The following is a 20,235-nucleotide window of genomic DNA, read 5'->3' as shown; positions in this document are numbered from 1 at the left end:
CGCATGGGCGAGCGACGCTGCGCCATGCGATTGGACAGGCGATCGTCTGGGACCTGTCACGTGTCCCAGGCGATCGCCTACAGGGAGGGGCTGCAGAAAGGCGATCTGACTATTCGCCTTAGCAGCCCCTCGGCGGAGGGAGGAAGTGGGACAGGAAGTCCCACTCCTTCTGAAGCCCCCACTCCCCCCCAAAAAAATGACATGCCAAATGTGGCATGTAAGGGGGTGAGGAGTGGATTAAGCGGAAGTTCCACTTTTGGGTGGAACTCCGCTTTAGACCCACAAGTGCTTTTTTTTGCCACTACTATTCCTTTATATTGGCTGTTGAAATTTACAAATGCAGCAATTTAGAAATTCGATGAAAGGTTTAGCACTGGGAAACTTTTTTGAAAGATAAAAAGTGTATTTTATATACAACTATATAGATCAGACTAAAATGAAGGATAAATGAGGAGGAAAGAGGGACTTTTTCCAAATCAGGGACAGTTGTGGGAGATATGCAGGTGTAAACCTAGCTATGTGTTGTACAGTAGGGATAACCTCACAAGCCACCATGATTCACAAGGACACCTGGTGGCAGCCTGGCAGGTTGAGTTTCACCAGGCAGAGAAAAATGCGCCAATTGTAACGTGCCACAGGTGACCGTTTCTAAGATGGCTGCCCTTTGACCACCTTTTTGTATGTAATGGAGAATTCAGTCGCGCCTATTCTGACAGAACACCTGCCTCTAAGATGCCCTTGGACCGCCTATTGTTTGTAAAGGAATCGCCAGTGCCCGCTTCTAAGATGGCCACCCATGAACCACCTATTGCCTCTAGAGTCGAACCCCCAGCGCCCGCCTCTAAGATGGCCGCCCTTGAGACACCTATTGTCTATATTGGCAGCTCCGATGCCTGCCTCTAAGATGGCTGCTCTTGGACAGCCTATTGTCTATGACCGACAGGCGCATGCGCAGTATAGCGGTGACGTTGGAGGGCGGCCTCTCAGGATTCTAGGCGGTTCCGTAGAGGAAGCTCCCGGGCGCCATTTTGGTACGGAGAGAAGTCGGAAGTCGGTGAGGTGGTGGAGCCGTGTCGGTGTGTGGTAAGTATGTAGGTGATGGAAGGGTTGGCTCCGTGCTGTGATAAGTGAAGATGGAGGAAGGATGGCGCCATGTTGGTCCTTCGCCGCGTCTCACATGAATGGAGGATGTGTGCTTCAGTTTTAGTCTTGGCTTTGCCGTAAATCGAGCCTGTGCTGCACACGCGGTATGGAAGAAGGTCTCGTTCACACATGTGGGTTGTGCTAACGTGTTTTTTTTTTTTGTGCGCCAGCAAAAGGCAACCTATTCAGTTGAATGGACCGTCCTAATCATGACGGGCACACGAAACATATGTCCCGCGCTTTCTTTTTTTACCTCAGGTTTGCTGTGGGACATAACGCACGTTTCCTTGTGTTGTCGCTGTGAGGCGCATTCTGGGGGCGCTTGCAGAACGCACTGATGTGAATGGGGATTTCAGGCTCACTACCCTTCCCCTCAGAAGCTCACACTGTTCTGTGCAGTTGCCAAGGGCAACACAAGATACTCTGTAGTTATAGGAGTCAGTTCGCCCATAAATGGACCAGAATTCGTGCTGTTCAGCTGGGAGCAGCCAAGTTCTGACCCATGTATGGGCTCTGTGTGTTTTAATTTTTTTACAATTTCCTCTCAGTGAGCCCACAGCGCTGATCATTTTAACAAACTTCCTGTCCGGCCTATAGCAGATTGGCCAGGCGGGGGTGTTCTGAAAAAACGTTCAATACAAAAAGTAAACACTTATGAAATCTAGGTTGCTAACAATCTACTCGGCTACTCTGCCAACCAGTAGCTGCATGCACTCCACAAAAACGATGGTGCAGTCCGTGGATTTGATTGTCTGCATAGCGGATTCACAAACGTCTATGAATTAATATAGATTTAAACAAATGGAATGAATTCATAGTCATTTGTGAATCTGATATGCAGACAATCAATCCACTGACTGCACCATGGTTTTTGTGGAGTGCACGCGCGGGTAGTTACTTTGGCTGAGTAGACTGTTGGCAACGTACATTTCATAAGTGTTTATTTGGCGTGCGCAATATCGTCGGTCGAGGATTTTGACAGGGAAATTCCTGTGTGCACCGACGTCAGCTGCTGAAGGCATGTATGACGCAGTGCGTGCGGTTTGGAGATGAAGCTGATGCCATGGGTTGCTCGTTCTGCCAGGTTCAGCATTTTGTCAGAACAGTGGCTTTACCGTTTTCAGTGGACATCCTTCATAAATGGGCTATTCGTGCGATCCGTGGTGCGGTGTGTCCCTACAACGTAGGCTCTTTACCTTGTGATCAGCTGTGTCCAATCACAGCTAATCATGTGCCAGTTATCGGCATGCCTCTCCTTGTGCTGTCCGTGCGAGGAGAGCCAATAAGCGGCTTTCCTCAGTGGGGACATGCACACAGATAATTAGTGCTGCATATTAGTCCCCTTTCACACTGGGGCGGGAGGTGTGTCAGCGGTAAAGCGGCACTTTACCGCCAATTTCGTGGCGCTCTTCGGGCACTAGCGGGGAGGTTTTACCCCCGCTAGTGGCCGAGAGGGTTAAAAACCACCGCAGGACTTTTTACCGTGCTGCTAGTGCACCGTTCCAGTGTGAAAACCATGGGGGCTTTCACACTGGAGACACGGCAGCGGCTGTTTGGGGTCAGTTTGCAGGTGCTATTTAGCGCAATAGCGCCTGCAAACCACTCCAGTGTGAAAGGGGTCTTGGTGCCTTCTCATCAGATCGGCCTTGTCGGTGCACATCAGTGAAAGAGAAAAATTATTTGTTAAAGCGGAGGTCCCGCGTAAAAAATAAATATTAAAAGCCAGAAGCTCACCCGCGATGTCGGCAGCAGAAGACGAGCAATTGCTTGTCTCTCTGCTGCCCCCGCCGCCATCCTCGGTGAGGGAATCAGGAAGTGAATCCTTACGACTTTACTGCCCGGTTCCCTACTGCGCGAGTAGCGCAATGCTTTCCCAGTGGTCCCCGCTGTCTCTTGGAATCGGTGTGTTTCCCAGAAGGCAGCAGGGGGGGGGGGGGGACGGGAAGTGGAGTGACTTCTATTGGAGTCTCTCCCTGGAAGTGGGTGCAGATGCCTGTATTATACAGGTATCTGCACCCTCTCCCCTCTGAAAGGTGCCTAATGTGACACCGGAGGGGGGGTGAGGGTTCCAAAAAGCGGAAGTTCAATTTTTGGGTGGAACTAACTGAGAAAAACATTTTTCCATTTTTGTTTCTCAAATTTATGGTCTTTTTTCATTTGTTTAGCAAAAAATAAAAAATAAAACCGTGATGATTACCACCAAAAGAAAGCTCCGTCTCCAAAAAAATGTAAATTTTGTTTGGGTACAGTATTGCATGATCGTGGAATTGTCATTCAAAATGTGACAGTGCTGAAAATTGGCCTGGGCAGGAAGGGGGTGAAAGTGTCCTGTATTCTGATGTCAGGCAAGTCTCCTGGCTGTCAGAATACAATTTCCCAGCAAGAGGATTCTCTCATCCACCTTAAATGTGTGTATGTGGGAATTTTTTTTCTTTTTTTTTAATGACCCGGAAGCAATGAGAACTTTGTCACTTCTGGTTTCAAAACCATAATTTCCTGGCTGGTGAAACTCGGGAGGCAGGCAGCTAACCAGGCACGATCTGTTGTCGGTTGCTTTGGAAGGCAGTGGAGACATAAGGGGTCTAATACAGTGGTCATCACCCCTGTCTGTCCCCAGGCTCACTAACAGGCCAGGTTTGCAAGATAACTGAAATACATCACAGCTGATATCATTTGCTGCTCAGTGATTGCAGTATTCTAGTCTGCATCTCCCCAAGGTAATACATAAAACCTGGCCTGTTAGTAGGCCCGAGGACAGGGTTGATGACCACTGGTCTAATAGACCCCTGATGTCGCTACAAAGAGTACCTGTCACTTGCCAAAAACTATCACAAGGGGACTTGTTTGCCACTTTGTGATATCATTACTATTAAATGACAAAAAAAAGTGTTATTTTTAATGAAAATAAATAAAAATGGTTTTGAGTAAATTCCTAAGGAACAAAATGCAGATTTGAATATGTGCAAAAATGAAAAAAATTGCCCCGGTAGGCAAGCAGTTTAAGTGGAAATAAATACTCTCCTTCTCATGGTTAATGTCCCATGCTGACATCTCTTCGGTGCTGGTCTTTGTTGAGCGCAGGAGTTCATTTTCCCCCGCCTTATAGGCGCTGTGCCGGGACATGTCAGCTGGGCGATGCGCACACAGCTCTGTGTACAATCTACTGAACACTGCAGGCAGGTAAACTTTGCAAGAAAGAAATTGCATGTCTCCTGCAATAAGAAGCCTGCTTGCTCCTAAGCACTCTCATTTTGACTTGAGCTTTGCTTCAGTGCTTGTTCCCATGCTGGCCAGAATAACGGGCTCACCATCCAGGAGAGCCAGCACTCCCCTGCCTTGTGCTTCTCTACTAACTTGATCTGCTACCACACAACCTGAGAAAGCCTGGATTTGGGTAATGTGACACAATGCAGTGCTCAGTATTCAAGTGGACAATTAACATTCCTGTTGGCTCTTGCATAGGGAAAGTCCTATCTAAGTTTTGTCTTACTTAGGAAGATAAAACCTGGAGTAGAACTATAGGCAATAATGATTGTAAGCTCTAACGAGCAGGGCCCTCTGATCCCTCCTGTATTGATTTGTATTGTGACTGTACTGTCTTCCCTGATGTAAAGCGCTGCGCAAACTGTTGGCGCTATATAAATCCTGTATAATAATAATAATGATGATTATTCGCTTTCCATCCTCCACCTTGGCAGCAATGCTGATCTCAGCTACTGCTACAGCAGAACAGAAAGCATAAATATGTAGTTTTGGGAGTGCTGCAAATGGGCTACAGGTATTAGTTACATTAACCACTTCAATACTGGACACTTCCCCCAGTTTTCTTTTACTTGACTGCATAGCCCATTTTATTCTTAAAGGTAAACTTGGCCTTTAAGCCCCGTACACAGGCCAAATGTCAGGAGATATTGTCCGGTTCAATAAATACTGTCCGACATTCGAGCCGCGTGTATGCTAGCTGGTCCGACAGAAGCTGGCTGAGCATGTTGGAAACCCAGCAGTCGCCTGGTTCCTGATCAGCGCTTTCAGCCAATGGCTAAGAATGCTGACTGAGTGTTCTGGGGGGGGGAATCTCCCTGTCAGAGCACAACAGCTCAGCAATGGAGATCGCTGTACTAACATCAGATCGTTGGTACAGTGGCTCCAAATAGAGCTGTCTGTCAGGTTGAACAAAAAAACACCTATTGGTATGAACCGTGCTTTAGGGTGTTTTTTTTTCAGATCTATAGTATTGCTACAGGAAGTGTTTGCATGCTTTTATTGGTTACCCTCGCTTTAGCCTGCACCATTCCTATGTCTTTAAATTTCATTTTTAATTAACAAACATTGTTGTTTTTTTTTCACAGCTAAGCTTAAAGTGTTAAGATCTTCAAGAAATTAAAGGGGTGCATTTTCAGTGAGTACATGTTTTGTGAATTGATTTCAGTTTCCACAGACTCTTTGTGGTCATTTTATATCATTTTATATCCTGCAATCAGGTTCTACAAATCTTAGATATTGCTTGGCTTGCCAGTCTGAGTGATAGACATGCTCCATGAAAGCAGAATAGGATCGTTGCATTTTTTTGGTCTCCTGGTGGGAAAGATGGCCTGGGTGAGCCTCCAGAAAATGAGAATATACTTAAAGCAGGGTTCCACCCGTTTTTTATTAAGGCAGAAGCTAGAAAAAACATAGCTGCTGACTTTTAATAAACGGACACTCGCCTGTCCCATGGCCCAGCGATGTGGCCGCACGGAGCCCCGCTCATCTCCCTTTTCTCTCCTTGGCGCCATCATATCTGCTGTGGGCACCCGGCCGTGACAGCTTACGTCTTCACGGCTGGGTGTGTGTTGTGTCCCAGAAGATCGCTGGCATGGAGGGGCCGCCTAGGGCGATAGGAGTCGCCGCCTAGGCGGCCGAGGACCTGGAGGGAGGAAGTGGGACAGGAAGTCTCAGTAATAAGGACACACACTGCCCCCCCCCCCCCGGAAAAAAAAGGAGGAGTGCTTGAAGCGCAAGTTCCACTTTTGGGTGTTAAAGCAGGGTGGAACTCTGCTTTAACATTGAATTCCAGGCAAATCACTAAATACTCAGATGAGTTTATCCAGTCCTGAAATTTTGTATTGCCCACAGCCTAGCCTTGCAGGGGAGTAGGCCTGGTCTTTTTTTCTTGTTGCAGCTTCTTTTTTTCTGTCCCCATCTTGGGACCGAGCAGTGAAAGAAGAAGCAGTAAACTGATAAGCTCATCTGTCACTCTGTTCACTCATGGTTCATATTTGGCCATTTTGGAGAAATCGGCCGATATTTAACACTGCCCACACCTGTGTCAGCAGAGTGTGGAGAAGGAACGTGGGGTTCCTCCTCCACACTCTCTCTGCAGAGCAGCGCCGCGGTGTGTCAAACATTATGGAGAGAGAAGGGAGCTGTTATTAGTGAGGTTGGGGTGGGCGGAACCCAGCTATCCAGCACCAGCCAATGGGATGAGATCTGGGCGGACCGCTACATGTATGTGGCCCCGCCCCTTTAACAGACCGATTATTGGCTGGATAGCTGCTGGGGCCCGCCCACCTCCGACATCACGCTGAATTTGTGAGCTCCTCTCTCTTTCCCATATAGTTTCACTGCGCTGCAGAGAGCAGTTTCATTATCAGGGGTGAAACCTGCCAGTGCCACCTGCCAGTGCTAACTATTGACCTCCAGTGCCACCTTTCAATGCCAACCAGTGCCATCTATTGCCATCTAGTGCCACCTGCCAATCAATGCCACTTGCCAGTGTCACCTGTTAGTGCCACCTGCCAGTGCCAACCAGTACCACCTGTTAGTGCCTGCCAGTGCCACCTGCCAATCGGTGCCATCTACCAGTGCCTCCTGCCAATCAGTGCCTCTTTCCACGAGCCAGTGCCAACCAGTGCCACCTGTCAAAAAAAATAAAAACCGGGTTAAAATTTCGGCCGCAAAAATCTGCATCGTATATCGGCCATCGGCCACCCCGCTTTCTAAGCATCGGCCAGAGAAAAACCCATATCGGTCGACCTCTACAATAGACTGCAAGCGTTTTTTTTTTTTTTTTTTTTTTTCCTGTTTTGGACAGAGTGGAGATGTATTGGCACACCTATTAGGTTTTTTGATTGCAATGTTGAAAATAATCAAAAATGTGTTTCCTGATATGGCTGGGATAACCTGGTAGCCTTTCTGACAGCATATGATGAGAGGCATTGAAGCCAAGGCTAGACGTTGAGTCCTTAAAGCATTACTTGATGTTTTGGTGAACTTGTAAATGCTTTGTTGGGACGAAGGTAGTCCAAACTGTCTTTCAAATACTTATTGGCAATCAGCACTGTATGAATTGTGTGCGGCCTCATCTACGTACAGTATACAGCGCTGTGTTCCAGCAGTGGAATGGGAACTTCCTGTCTCGCTCACAGAATAAAATTGCTTTGGCAGAGCGCTGCTCAGCCATTCACATAGAAGCTTTGTGTTTTATGAATGAATACAAGGCTTCCTTTTGGCTGAGGTGGAGATCATGACAATAAGCTTCCTGTGAATGGCTCATTTTTGTTGGAAGCCCCTGTACCACTGCTGGAACACAGTGCTATATCCTGTATGGAGCTGAGGCTACATACAGTCCCCACAGTGAAGGTAATAATTAATTTTTTTTTTTTCTTAAAGTGGATGTAAACCTTCTTCTATACCCAGTGAAATGAACAGCCTCAGATGATACACAGGGATGAAACAGTCTTTCCCTTTCTATATTGAGAAAGTGCACAAATTTTTCTTCCTGTTTCAGCAGTGGGAAGGGAGTCTGGGCATACACTGTGTGTGAGCTGATTGGAGGAAAGGCAACCCTCCCCCCACCTAGGCAGAGGAAGGAAGAACGTTGCAGAGCTGTACTCCAGCTCTCTGCTAATCTATCTATAAGTTCCCTCCCTGACACAAATTTCCAGCTGATTTTATGTTGTGTCGGAGGGCTTGTCAAAAGTTCTCATGCTGATAACTGAGGAATGGAGCAGCAGAAAGACACAGGACTTGGGGCTTTGGAGAGACATAAGTAAACGCAGATAACAAGTGACCAGGTCAGATTTCATGAATAGGGTTTACATCCACTTTAAGTTATGCTGAGGAAATGGGAACATTTAAAGTAGGTATTATCCTAACTTGGCTGCAAAAAAGAGACGTGCACTTTATTGCTTTAAAATGTAACTGCACCTTATCCAGAGATGGCTGACAACCTCACAGCTGCTTGTTAAAAATCTTATTTGCTGGGCTTGTGCTTACATTCATTCCTATGGAGAGTTCATACGCGACTAGAGCACAGGGTATGAACTCTCCATAAGATTGAATGGAGGGCACAGCTGAGAGGGTTTTGACAAGTGGCTCTGCAGCTTTCCCAGCAATATCTCGTTGTATTGGATGCAGATGAGTAAAAGACTTTCAGGGAGGCCATCTAAGGTGCAGGAATGCTTGGTTTTAAACCAAGGGGTTTAATTATTGTGTACTTTTTTTGTTTGCAGGTGTAAATTCGAAAGGATGGCAGTAGTAATCCGCTTACAGGGGCTTCCTGGTACTGCTGGTTCAGTTGATATTCGGCATTTCTTCAGTGGACTGAATATCCCTGATGGAGGTGTGCACATTATCGGTGGTAAACTTGGTGAAGCCTTCATTATATTTTCAACAGATGAAGATGCCAGACGTGCTATGAGTCGAAATGGTGGTGTTATTAAGACTTCACACGTTCAGCTTTTTCTCAGCAGCAAGGCAGAAATGCAACATACTCTGGAAATGAGTCGTAGAGGTAACAGAAAGCATCCAGCGGTACCACCTGGTAATAATACATTTGGTGCAAAGAAAGGGGTCAACCAAAAAAAGTTTGTCAAAGGCACCACTGAACCTGGTATGGACAACGCTGGTACAAAACACAATGTAGCATATGCAACAAAGTATGACAGACGAGAAGCGAAAAATCCCCAAGATTTTGATACTATTTATATGTTTTTGTATGGGCTTCCATACAGTGCAGCAGAGGAAGATATCAGGAAGTTCTTTGCTGGCCTGGATGTGGTCGAGGTCCTCTTCCAATGCCGTAAAAATGGGCTTAAAAGTGGAAATGGTTATGTGAGATTTGGAAGTGTAAAGGATACGAATGCAGCCCTTTGTCGCGATAATGAGTATATTGGTGAAAGGTTTATCTCTCTTAAGAAGGCAACTGAAGAGCAGTGGATCACTGCTGGTGGGCGTGTAGGTGGACCACATCCCAAACATCCAGGTGGACCACATCCCAAACATCCAGGTGGACCACATCCCAAACATCCAGGTGGACCACATCCCAAACATCCAGGTGGACCACATCCCAAACAACCCAGGAAACAAAGGACAAGGTCCAGATCGCCACTAAATCAGCAGCTTTACATACACTTAAAGAATTTATCATATGATGTGGAGAAGCAAAATATTAAGAATTTTTTGGGTTTGTCTGACCTTCCTGATTCACAAATAAAGTTCTTGCTCGACAGGCGCCAGAACAGAACAAGAGAAGGCTTTCTTATGGTAAGAAATGAGCGGCAGTTTGAAAGGTGCCTAGCTTTGAACAAAAGCAATTTTAATGGTCGGCCAATTATTTTAAATCCCATTCCCCGAAAAGAAATGTTGGATTTGATAGAGTCCTTTGAAGGTCAATCTCCTCCAAAAGTGGAAAATTTCACTGGCAATTATGCAAGTAGAGACCACCCTCCCGTTAAAAGATGTGTATACCTGAGGAATTTTCCATTCAATGTAAGCAAAGTTGAAGTTCTGAGATTCTTGACTGGATTTCCTGTGCATGAAGAAGATGTTTACTTGCTTTTTGACAACAACGGAGTCGGGCTTGGAGAGGCATTGGTGAGGTTTCCCACGGAGCAGCAAGCTTTTCTCGCTGAAAGTTTAAATCGCCAACGATTCTTGGATACAGAAGTCCTCCTGAGACGTATTTCTGATGAACAGATGAAAGAGTTTGGCGTTGTTGTTGATAAACCACTGGAAAATGTTTTGGCCAATTCACCCCTGTACAGAGATGAGTACAGTTTACGTGATCCTATTGAACGGCCTTATGCCTTGCGTGATGATTTGGCTTATGGCCATGGAGATTTTAGAGGTTCTCCAGAAAGATTTCAAGGCTCTAACCCATTGGATTTTATTGGTAAAGATGAACTTGCTGGAAAATTTGACAGAGGTGGCCAAGGGGACATTGATTACTATCAATCTTTACCATTCAGTGGCCAAGGTTTGGAAGGCAGGCCAGCAGGTGCTATTGTACGTATGAAGAATCTGCCATACAAAGCCACTAGGGAAGAAATTTTAGATTTTTTCTATGGTTATAATATCACTCGTGAGTCAGTAATAATCAAATATAACAACGGTGGAATGGCAACAGGACTTGCCACAGCCTACTTTGACAACTACGATGAGGCCATGGCTGCTGTTAACGAACTTAATGAGAGGCCCATTGGAACACGTAAAATCGGCTTATCTTTGTCATATGCTTGATGGGAAGCTAAAGAAATGATTTGAATATTTCAGTAATCCACTGTACTATTCTTCAATGAGACTTGGGAATTTTTTTTACAGATGGATGTTTTTTGTTTTTTCCCCCCCTTAATTGACTATCAGAGCATTCCATATTCTTATAAGCTGTAAATATAGTGACCATGATTGGTTGTATACCCATTTTTGATTAAAGCGTTCTATGTGTCCATACCTATGCCTGGGCATTTAATTGGCAAAGATGCCATCGCAAAATATCTGTAGGCACGGTTTTCTCTTTAGTTGAAGCAGACTTTGGAACTTCTTGATATACTTAAGTCTGGAATTGAAAGGCCAGCATCTTTACTGTAACATCGCTATGATTAAGGAATCTTTTTGGAATTTTTACCTTTCATATTTGTAGGACAGGTGATCAGGCCCCACATCCCCAGTCCAGACATTGGATAGTTTAGAGTAAACTGTAAAAACATAACATTCTTTTGGAAAGCCCACATTGTTTCACCCAGTAAAGGGAGATCAGAATTTATATATTGAAACATGTCTTGTGTTCATATTTTCAATAGGAATGTTAGAGACTGCCTAAATGGATTTGTATGGTTTGACTTCTGTTTGGTCATGTAATTGTCCATTTAACGGTCAGCAAGACTGCATTTATTATTCATTTTAAGTGAAGGAAGAGAGCATGGAAAGCTCTGCAATGTATGAAGAGATCTGGAAAGGTACAAACTGGAATTCTCACTTAATCTACAGGAGTCTTGGCAAAATGACACGTCTTTAGGATTGTTGTGACGGCATCTTCCCCACTTTTCAATTCTTAATATCTGCTATGAAATGTCGTCATGTTTTTCAATACATGGTGATCTACTGTGAATGTTTTTTGACAGAAAAGGAGTCTGCTTGGGGAAGCATTGGTGAAGTTTCCCAATGAACAGCAAACTTTTCTTGCTGAAAGTTTGAATCGTCATTTCTTAGATACAGGAGTCCGCCTGAGATGTATATCTCATGAAAGAATTTGGTGTGTTTAATGTTAAGCTGGTGGTAATTAAGTACAGAGATGGATATTATGTACTTAAACCTATTGAACAGTGTTATGCCTTGCATGCTGACTTGGCATATGGTCAAGGCGATTTCAGAGGTTCTCCACAAAGGTTTTAAGGCTGTAACCCATTGGATTTTGTTGAGGAACTTCCTATAAAGTGTGATATGGGAGACAAAAGTTATCACTTACAATCTTTACCATTTTATAGCCAAGGTTTGTCAGCAGGTGCTATTTTTACATATGAAAAATCTGCCATTCAAAGCCACTATGAAAAAAAAAATTTGACTTTTTTTTTTTTTTCTCTCTATGGTTAGGATGTTACTCGGGATTCCTGTGTTGGGAAATTGATCAGTTGTCTGCATTTATTTTTAAATAGTGGAAGAGAAAGCAGTAAAAGCTCTGCAAAGTGTGCAGGTTCTAGTTGTGTGGGAAACACATTATGGATACAAAATTACATGTCTTTGGGATGATTGTAATGGCATTGTTCCACTTTTCAGTTACTAATTTCTGATATCAAATGTTGAATTTTTTTTTTTTTAATACATAGTTATCTACTTTGAGAGTTTTTGTTGTACTTCCTTTTTACAAGTAAGACCTTGCTCATCTGATATTTACACGTGATTCGGAGAAAAACAGAAGTAAACGCATAACTGTGCTCTAGTTTTGAGAACCAGCTTTAAGATTGATAAATTTATGTATGCCATTTTAAGTTGAGAGATTTGATGCAGGACATATGGTTTGTTAAAATTGTTGGATGTACATGCTTCTTCTTTGAGTTTGTTACTGCTCTGATGCTGCCAGTGGTTTTTGGCTAAATAGGCGTATTGATGTTCTCAGCAAGGCACAGGATGTGTTCTGTAGATCCTGATTTTAGGTCTTTGCCCGTTTTTTATATCAGCATTGTTGGATATTCTATGGTTGTATCAACAAGTGAATGCTTTCTAAAGAAAAATTCAGCTAGTGACTGTGCGCTGATTGGACTAAGAAAGCTGGGCTACAATGAGTCAACAACTGAGCCCAACTGTGGAAAAAGAGGATTGCAAACGGCAATTTGCAGCAACGTATAAGATGTGGGGAGTTTTACCTTCCAAAGAGGTTTTGGTTTCAGAGAAAAAATTTTGTTGAACTTGGCAATATTCTTTTGTGGAGAAATTGTTTTCTGTTGGCTTATGCTCCTGGAAAGGATGAGGATATGGAAGACATCACAGGATCTCTCCAGCAAGGGGTCATAAAAAGGAGGTTTGGCTGGTTCTTTTTTTACCACGTTTGTTTACCTATCCAAATTGACACAGGTTTTTCAGTGGAGTAATTAATGCTCACGGTCATAGTTCTAGGAAGGAACTTTGGTTATGTGCGATAGCCCTTAGTGATTTATTCTGGGAAAGAATATTGAGCTGGAACACTGTCACCAACCTAATCTGTAACCATTGTATGAATCATTGACTTCGAAATTGTCTAACATTCTAGCTCTGTGGTTTTTGCACTAATTTTGTGCCTTGATTTGTTTGGAATATAATTTTGGAGAACACTTGTTTATAGTGTATAGGCGGTTGTCTCAGCATTGAGGAAATTATGCTCTGAAAGCTCTTCAGAGATATGATTGTGTGGGATTGGTATCATTGCCTATTTTTATTTTTTCCCATTTCCAGGGTAGTGGAACACCAGTGCTATACTGTGTTACTGATTGCTTCTGATGCTAGTGTTAGTGAAAAATTCTGCCAAGACTAAGCACCACTGATTAAAGCGGAGCTCCACCCTATAGTGGAACTTCCGCTCATTGGAACCCTCCCCCCTCCGGTGTCGCATTTGACACCTTTCGGGGGAGGGGGGTGCAGATACCTGTCAAAGACAGGTATTTGCACCCACTTTTGGGAGTCCTCTCTGCGGGGAGTACGTCACTTCCTGCTCCCGCCCGCTGTGTTCTGGTAATCACTTGACTCCCGAAACACAACGGGGACCAGTCAGGACGGGGCTGCGCGACTCGTGCATGTATCATAGGGCAGTGGTCATCAACCCTGTCCTGCAGGGCCCACTAACAGGCCAGGTTTTATGTATTACCTTGGGGAGATGCAGTCTAGAATACTGCAATCACTGAGGAGCAAATGATATCAGCTGTGATGTATTTCAGTTATCTTGCAAACCTGGCCTGTTAGTGGGCCCTGCAGGACAAGGTTGATGATCACTGTCGTAGGGAATCGGGCAGTGAAGCCAGAGCGCTTCACTTCCTGATTCCCTTACCAAGGATGGCGGTGGGGGCAGCAGAGGGACGAGTGATCGCTCGTCCTTTGCTGCCGACGTCGCTGGACTCCAGGACAGGTAAGTGTCCTAATATTAAAAGTCAGCAGCTGCAGTATTTGTAGCTGCTGGCTTTTAATATTTTTTTTTCCGGTGGAGATCCGCTTTAAGTAACTGGATATGTAAGGGTTCATAAAAAGAATGGTATTTTTCCAGTAAGGCATTAAATATGTAAAGTGAATTGCCTGCTGCTAGTTTAGTATAGGTAAAGGGGGGGGGGGAATAAAAAAAAATATAGACTTTAAAATGTCTAATTTATTGCAGGTGTGCAGTATTTTGTGACTTTTACACAGGGACAATGTGGATGCCAACACCTATTTTAAAGCAGGTTTCTTTCACCCCATATTCGTCTCTGCCCTCTAGTGCCCTCCTAAACAGGGGAACCAGGTGAAATGACCTGGACTGAATTTCACACCCAGCAAGTTGCTTTGGTTGATGGGAGCAATGTGATTCTCAGGCATCTGGTTTCCTGAGGATTCCCTATAGTGTTTAAGGGGGTTTCTACTAGAAAGTGAAAAACTGGTGAACATGCCTCCCTTTTGCTGATTGAGTTACTCCACTGCTAATACTATTAGGGACTGTTCTAACTTCTTCAGCATGGCTCAAGCTTTTTCATTTTAGGTTTAAAAGTAGAAAAGCTTTCTAAAAATGTGTGCCAAGCACCCTGTTGTAAGCAGGATCACTCTGGTTTTTACTTAATAATCTTACTACTCCATTCTATGGTTGATTGGTTGAAACTTTACACTAACATAATGAAAGTAACAATACATATGCATAAACAACTACTCTTAATAAAGATCTTGAATCTTGTTTGTTCTTGAATATATATAAAATTATATATCTTCCACTGTGATCATGTTATTGTTAAAACTTAAAGGGTCACTAGAGGAAAAAAAATGTTTTTGCTGAAATGACTGTTTACAGGGTATAGAGACATAAAAGTTAACTGATTCCTTTTAAAAATGATTACAAATAGATAAAATTCAATCGTATAATTAGCCTGCAGTTTCACTTTCGTTTTTAAACTGGTTTCATGTTCCGGTGAACTAGAGAGACACAGAACAAAAACAAACAAATCCAGGGCAGTGTTTTGTTTTTAAAATGAATCTGGTTAGTTCTGTTAAGTTTTAGACACAGTAATGACAGCTTAGACCACAGTGAAAAGCTCCCAGTACCATGGTTATAAGGAAACAGGCAACCAGGAAGTGTGGAGATCACAGGAGAATTACAGCAACTTCAAAGCAAAAACGAACAATAAGGACATGAAACCAGGACTGCAGTAAGGTAAAGGAAGCTATTTGGCTAAAAAAAAAAATATTCCTTTAGTGATCCTTTAAAGTATGCATCCATTTTTTTATAATTTGTTTTTGTTTCTTTAAATCACAACTCTAGGCAAAAAAGTTTTAACTGCTCATTTTGTCCATGGGAGAATAGAAAGCCTATACTCGTCCTATCTTATGTCACACCAGTGAACAGCAATCACCCCCTGATCCAGTGGTGGACTGTTCCTGACATCCTCACTTCGCTATGGGCTTGAAAGTGTCAGGAACAGGCCACCACACTACATGGGAAGCATCGGGTGAGTAGATCTCCGAATTACTAAAACCCTGGGCAAAAATGAGCAATTAAACCTTTTTACGCCTGGAGTTGGGGCTTCAAAATAAGCATTTCTTGAGGAGAATGGAGGCTGCCAATTGCGTGCATCGATGTGTTCCCTTCTTGGAACAGACATGCACTTTAAATAGGTCTGTCTCTGTTCTAATTTTAGAGTTATGCAGTCTTATTCCAGGTCTGTCCACCGACTCGATAACTAGCATCTGCAAAAAGAGATTGGCTATGATGGGCTTGTCAGGAAATGTTTGTGACATGCATCTATCCAAATTCCTGTATTATAAACATTCTAATACAAATTACAATAGATCGAAAAATCAAAGAATGCTAAAAGGGGCACCACCTGTAAAGGGAGGGTACCATTTCCTGATTGTGCACTAGAAATCAATGTCAGAAAACACACCCAGCATTTAAGATACCCAGACACTTATTTAACATATTGTTAAAATCTTCACATTTTATATTTAAAGCGGTGGTTCACCTGCAAGGTTTAAAAAAAAAAAAAAACAGCAGATACAAATACAACAGCTGCTGACTTTAAAAAAATGACCACTTGCCTGTCCAGCGCGTCCGCCGAAGCCAAGCGGTAGCTCAGCTTCCCCCGCCGCCACACTCTGTAAGGGAATTGGGAAGTGAATCGATGCGGCTTCACTGCCCGGTTCCACTGGTCCCGGTGTGTTCTGGGAGCTGAGTGTTTCCCAGAACACGTGAGGGTGGGGGGGGTGGCGGCGGAGGGGCCTGACTCTCGCGGGAGTCCATACCCGGAAGTGGTGCAGATACTTGTTTTATACAGGTATCTGCACCCCCCTGAAAGGTGTCAAATGTGACACCTAGGGGTGCAACGGATCAAAAAACTCACGAATTGATCCTCGGATCGGTTCATTTTTTGGATCAGCAAAAAAAAAAAAAAAAGACTAATCTTGTTACACCCAACAGAGTTTTAGATTCAGTTATTTTCAACACAAAATGTAGCTTATGTGCTTAAATACAGTATATGTAAATCTGACAGATTGTTTACATGTTAAATTTTAAAAGCCGCAGCAAACCTTACATGTTTGAAAATCAAAGGTGTTCTGTCATATTAGCAAACATGTAAGGTTTGCTGCGGCTATTAAAATTTAACATGTAAACAGTCTGTCAGATTTACATATACTGTATTTAAGCACTGATTGGCGGCTACTGATGGCTGAAAAAAGCACTAACCCCCTAGCAACCAATCAAAACTCACCCATTGCCCTCCAGTCTGCTGTGGTGAGTTTATGTGACCAGCTACTGTCAGGTGACACGTATAAGGCTCTGTAATGACAACACTGAGTCCCCGTCCTTCATAGCGGCGCTCACTGTTCCCCCTCAAGCTCCACACGTTCATCCTGATTCCCAGAGCGCCGCCAAGACAGCCAGCCAATCCGGGCAGCCTTCCAATCGGAGAGGGTGCTCATCACGCGGGCCAATCAGGTGCAGAGATGGGACATCCCATCCAACCAATCACAACCGATCTGTGATTGGTTGGGGTGGAGCAAGATGGCAGGAGCTAGGCCGAAGCCGGGGACTTTCCTACGGCCGAGGCTCCGGAGTACTCTGCGGATCGTGTGGTGTGCCGATCCGAGCACCCCTAGTGACACCAGAGGGGGGGAGGGTTCCAAAAAGCGGAGGATCACTTTTGGGTGAACCTCTGCTTTAACTAAAAATATCTGCAAAAGTGTACTTTAGTCCTAATTTGTATACTACCCTCATCTGAAAGACACATCACATTAATGTTTAACCATGGTGATTAAGATGTTCCGTGTTTCCCTGAAAATAATACTGGGTCTTATATTAATTTCAATCTCAAAAAACACACTAGGGCTTATTTATTTACGGTATGTACATTAAACATTTATTCAAGTACAGTCCTCTCCATTTCCCTTTGAACCATTGGTCCTAATCTCTCATTTACAGCAATATATGGTAGCGCTCCCTAAACAACATTTATTAAATTACAATCATGTCATCTTCTGGAATATCATCATAACTCTTCAAACCCTGATTGCCAGCCTAAATTTCTTGCATCTTCATTTTCTTTTGAACCATTGGGCCTAATCTCATGTAAAGCAATATAGCTCTCCTTAAGGCCCCTTTCACACTGGGGTGGGAGCCAAGAATTGGCGGCTAGCGGTGCGGTATTACCCCCCCCCCCCCCCCCGCTAGCGGCCGATAAAGGTTTAATACCGCCCGCAATGCGCTTCTGCAGAGGCGCATTGTGGGCGGTATTGCCGCGGTTTCCCATTGTTTTAAATGGGAAGGAGCGGTGTACACCGCTCCAAAGATGCTGCTGGCAGATTTTTTTTTCTCCCGCCAGCGCATCGCCTCAGTGTGAAAGCCCTCGGGCTTTCACATTGAGTATGCAGTTCAGGAGTTTTTCAGGCGGTATAGCAGCGCTATTTCTCTTCCGTTCATGGACGGACACAGCAGCATTGACCTTAGGGTTATATACCTTCCTTTCAGGAGAGACTAGTCCTTGAATGGTTTGTTTATTGCAATATCGAGAGTTTGGAGATAAGCAGTCATTCCTGCGGGAATCATTACTTGATCTATTCTTCTCTCTGCAAGGAAGTTCTTCATGTCTGTTGCACGGTGAGTGCTGGCTAAATCCCAGACTAGCAGACCTCTTTGGCCACCTCTCAGACCAAGTGGCAGCATTAAATCGATCCACTTTCTTTATAACTGCTTGTGTGCACCAGGCTTTTTCTGTTTCAAGAACATAAATGCCAGAAACGTTCAATCTTATCTTTCTTGCCCTTTGCAATAATTAGAGGTGTGGCTTTTGTTCCATCCAGACGAATTGTCAAAACACAAGTTAGGCTCCATTCACACCTAGGCGTTTTCACTCCTGCCGCTATTGCAGCCTGCAATACGCTGGAGGGGTGATTTAACATTTTCGGCTATGGAAATGGTTCACATCTCCACGCCGAAACGCCTGAAGCTCAAAACAAGTCCCTGACCCTTTTTTTCAGGCGTCTTCGGCGTTCGGCCATATTACACAATGTGTAATCACCCCTCCAGCGAAAATCGTGGTAAAAAACGCAGCAATTTGTCGTGGCAAATTGTGGTAAAAAACGCCGCAAATCGCCTACGCCTAGGTGTGATTGCAGCCTAACACGTGCACTTTCATAACCAGTGGGGGGGTACGTAGATTGAGGAGGCTCCCCTCTGATGAATTGTTGTTTGAGATCCTTGGCCCATATACACTGCAGTTTCATCCATTGCAATCATGTTGGAGAGTTGGTATTTAGAAAAGTCTCTGGGGATATGTCGAATTGTGGTGCCATTTCAAGAGCAAATGCTTGAATATCAGCCCTGCGCACAACCAAAGCCTTTGCTCTCTTGTCAGCAATCCATTCACAGATGATATCTTCCAGCTCAAGATATAATGGCTGGCGACCTGATCCACACTTGTGCTTCTTAGCATTTCGCTCTACCACTTTTTGACTGAGGTTACCGTACTCTGCTGGCCATTTTCGGACCATTCGGAGATTTAACTTCATCTCTTTGCAGAAAGCGGTAAGTAAGCGGTCCTCCACGATTCCTTTCTTGTACTCGACAGAATACCTCTTTCTCTTTGAACTCATCTTGTCTGGGCATCAAAATACCGTACTGTATTAATACCGTATACATAAAGAGCGCAAAAGGTCTCAAGTCTGTCTGTCTGGCTGTTGCGTTAAAAAAAAGATCCCGTTCCTTTAAAGCATGATAAACAACAGTGTTTGTGCTGTGCAAAAGAAGGTAGTGCTGCACTGTAAGTGGGAGATGGGAAAGGCGTGTGGAGGAAGTAAATATGTCTGTTTAAGATTAAAACTGTCCAATCAAAATTGGCATAAAAAAATGATCAGTGAACTGACTGACAAAGGTTTATCAATGCTAACCAGTGCTAATTAAATATATCAGTGCTAATTGAATATATCTTCATGATCTCTTCATGGTAAAGTGAAATACAGTAATAAAATAAAGTGATATAATACTGCAAATAAAGATATACAACGTGCATAACACAACACCAAGTGGCTGGGATAAGCTAAGCTAAAAAGTCCATGCAGCAGAGCTTAAAGGTATGACAAGCAAGGGAAATTGAATGAATAATCAAAAGTCCAAAATTAAATAAAGGTGCTGGTGTGGATCCCAACATATAGCGTGAAGAAAGGATGGATTTCCAGTGACCTCTTCAGAGTGAGTGAGGATGTCCCCTTACCTTACTGCTGTAAGGTAACAGCATGTAGATCCAAACACACTTCCTGATCGTATCTGTATAAGTTGTTATCCGAATGGACTGTAATTCAAAGAAACACAGGTCCCTCTCGATAGTCACGTCTCAGGATTGACAATGACTCGCACCCAGAGGGATAAAGTACCAATAGTGTAATATTGTTTATTACACTATTGGTACTTTATCCCTCTGGGTGCGAGTCATTGTCAATCCTGACAATGACTCGCTATGAGGTCTGCTAGTCTGGGATTTAGCCAGAGTCCAATAATAAGGCTTGGATACAAGAATGAAGACTGGTATGGTTCTTTAATGGTACTGAAAACACTATACAGGAATAGATAAAAACACTAATCCTAAAGGAAAGAACAATAGCGCAAGGGTTTTTCAGTATACGTTTACACACAAACTG

At 43.8% G+C, this 20,235-nt stretch overlaps 1 protein-coding gene across 3 annotated transcripts; it reads left to right on the top strand.

Annotated features, from left to right (window-relative positions):
- The first annotated feature begins 968 nt into the window (after positions 1-968).
- Positions 969-10,854, top strand: LOC120941328 (RNA-binding protein 12B-like). Of its 3 annotated transcripts, none has more exons than XM_040354655.1 (3): positions 969-1,083; positions 8,637-9,421; positions 9,470-10,854. In XM_040354655.1, the coding sequence occupies exons 2-3, from the start codon at positions 8,653-8,655 to the stop codon at positions 10,642-10,644; spliced, it is 1,944 nt and encodes a 647-aa protein (XP_040210589.1). In that variant the 5' UTR covers positions 969-1,083; positions 8,637-8,652; the 3' UTR covers positions 10,645-10,854. The 3 variants fall into 3 exon arrangements, with proteins under 3 accessions (XP_040210589.1, XP_040210588.1, XP_040210591.1); XM_040354657.1 differs by adding an exon at positions 5,493-5,542 and having other exon boundaries at positions 999-1,083; positions 8,637-10,854; XM_040354654.1 differs by having other exon boundaries at positions 973-1,083; positions 8,637-10,854.
- Positions 10,855-20,235: the final 9,381 nt, after the last annotated feature.

The sequence above is a fragment of the Rana temporaria genome, chromosome 5 (genome assembly GCF_905171775.1).
Source record: "Rana temporaria chromosome 5, aRanTem1.1, whole genome shotgun sequence".
NCBI lineage: Eukaryota > Metazoa > Chordata > Amphibia > Anura > Ranidae > Rana > Rana temporaria.
This window is presented reverse-complemented; position numbering and strand designations above follow the sequence as displayed.

Bases quoted from the DNA above. Each gene is read 5' to 3' on its own strand.
- LOC120941328 (XM_040354654.1), top strand. From the start codon at position 8,653: ATGGCAGTAGTAATCCGCTTACAGGGGCTTCCTGGTACTGCTGGTTCA.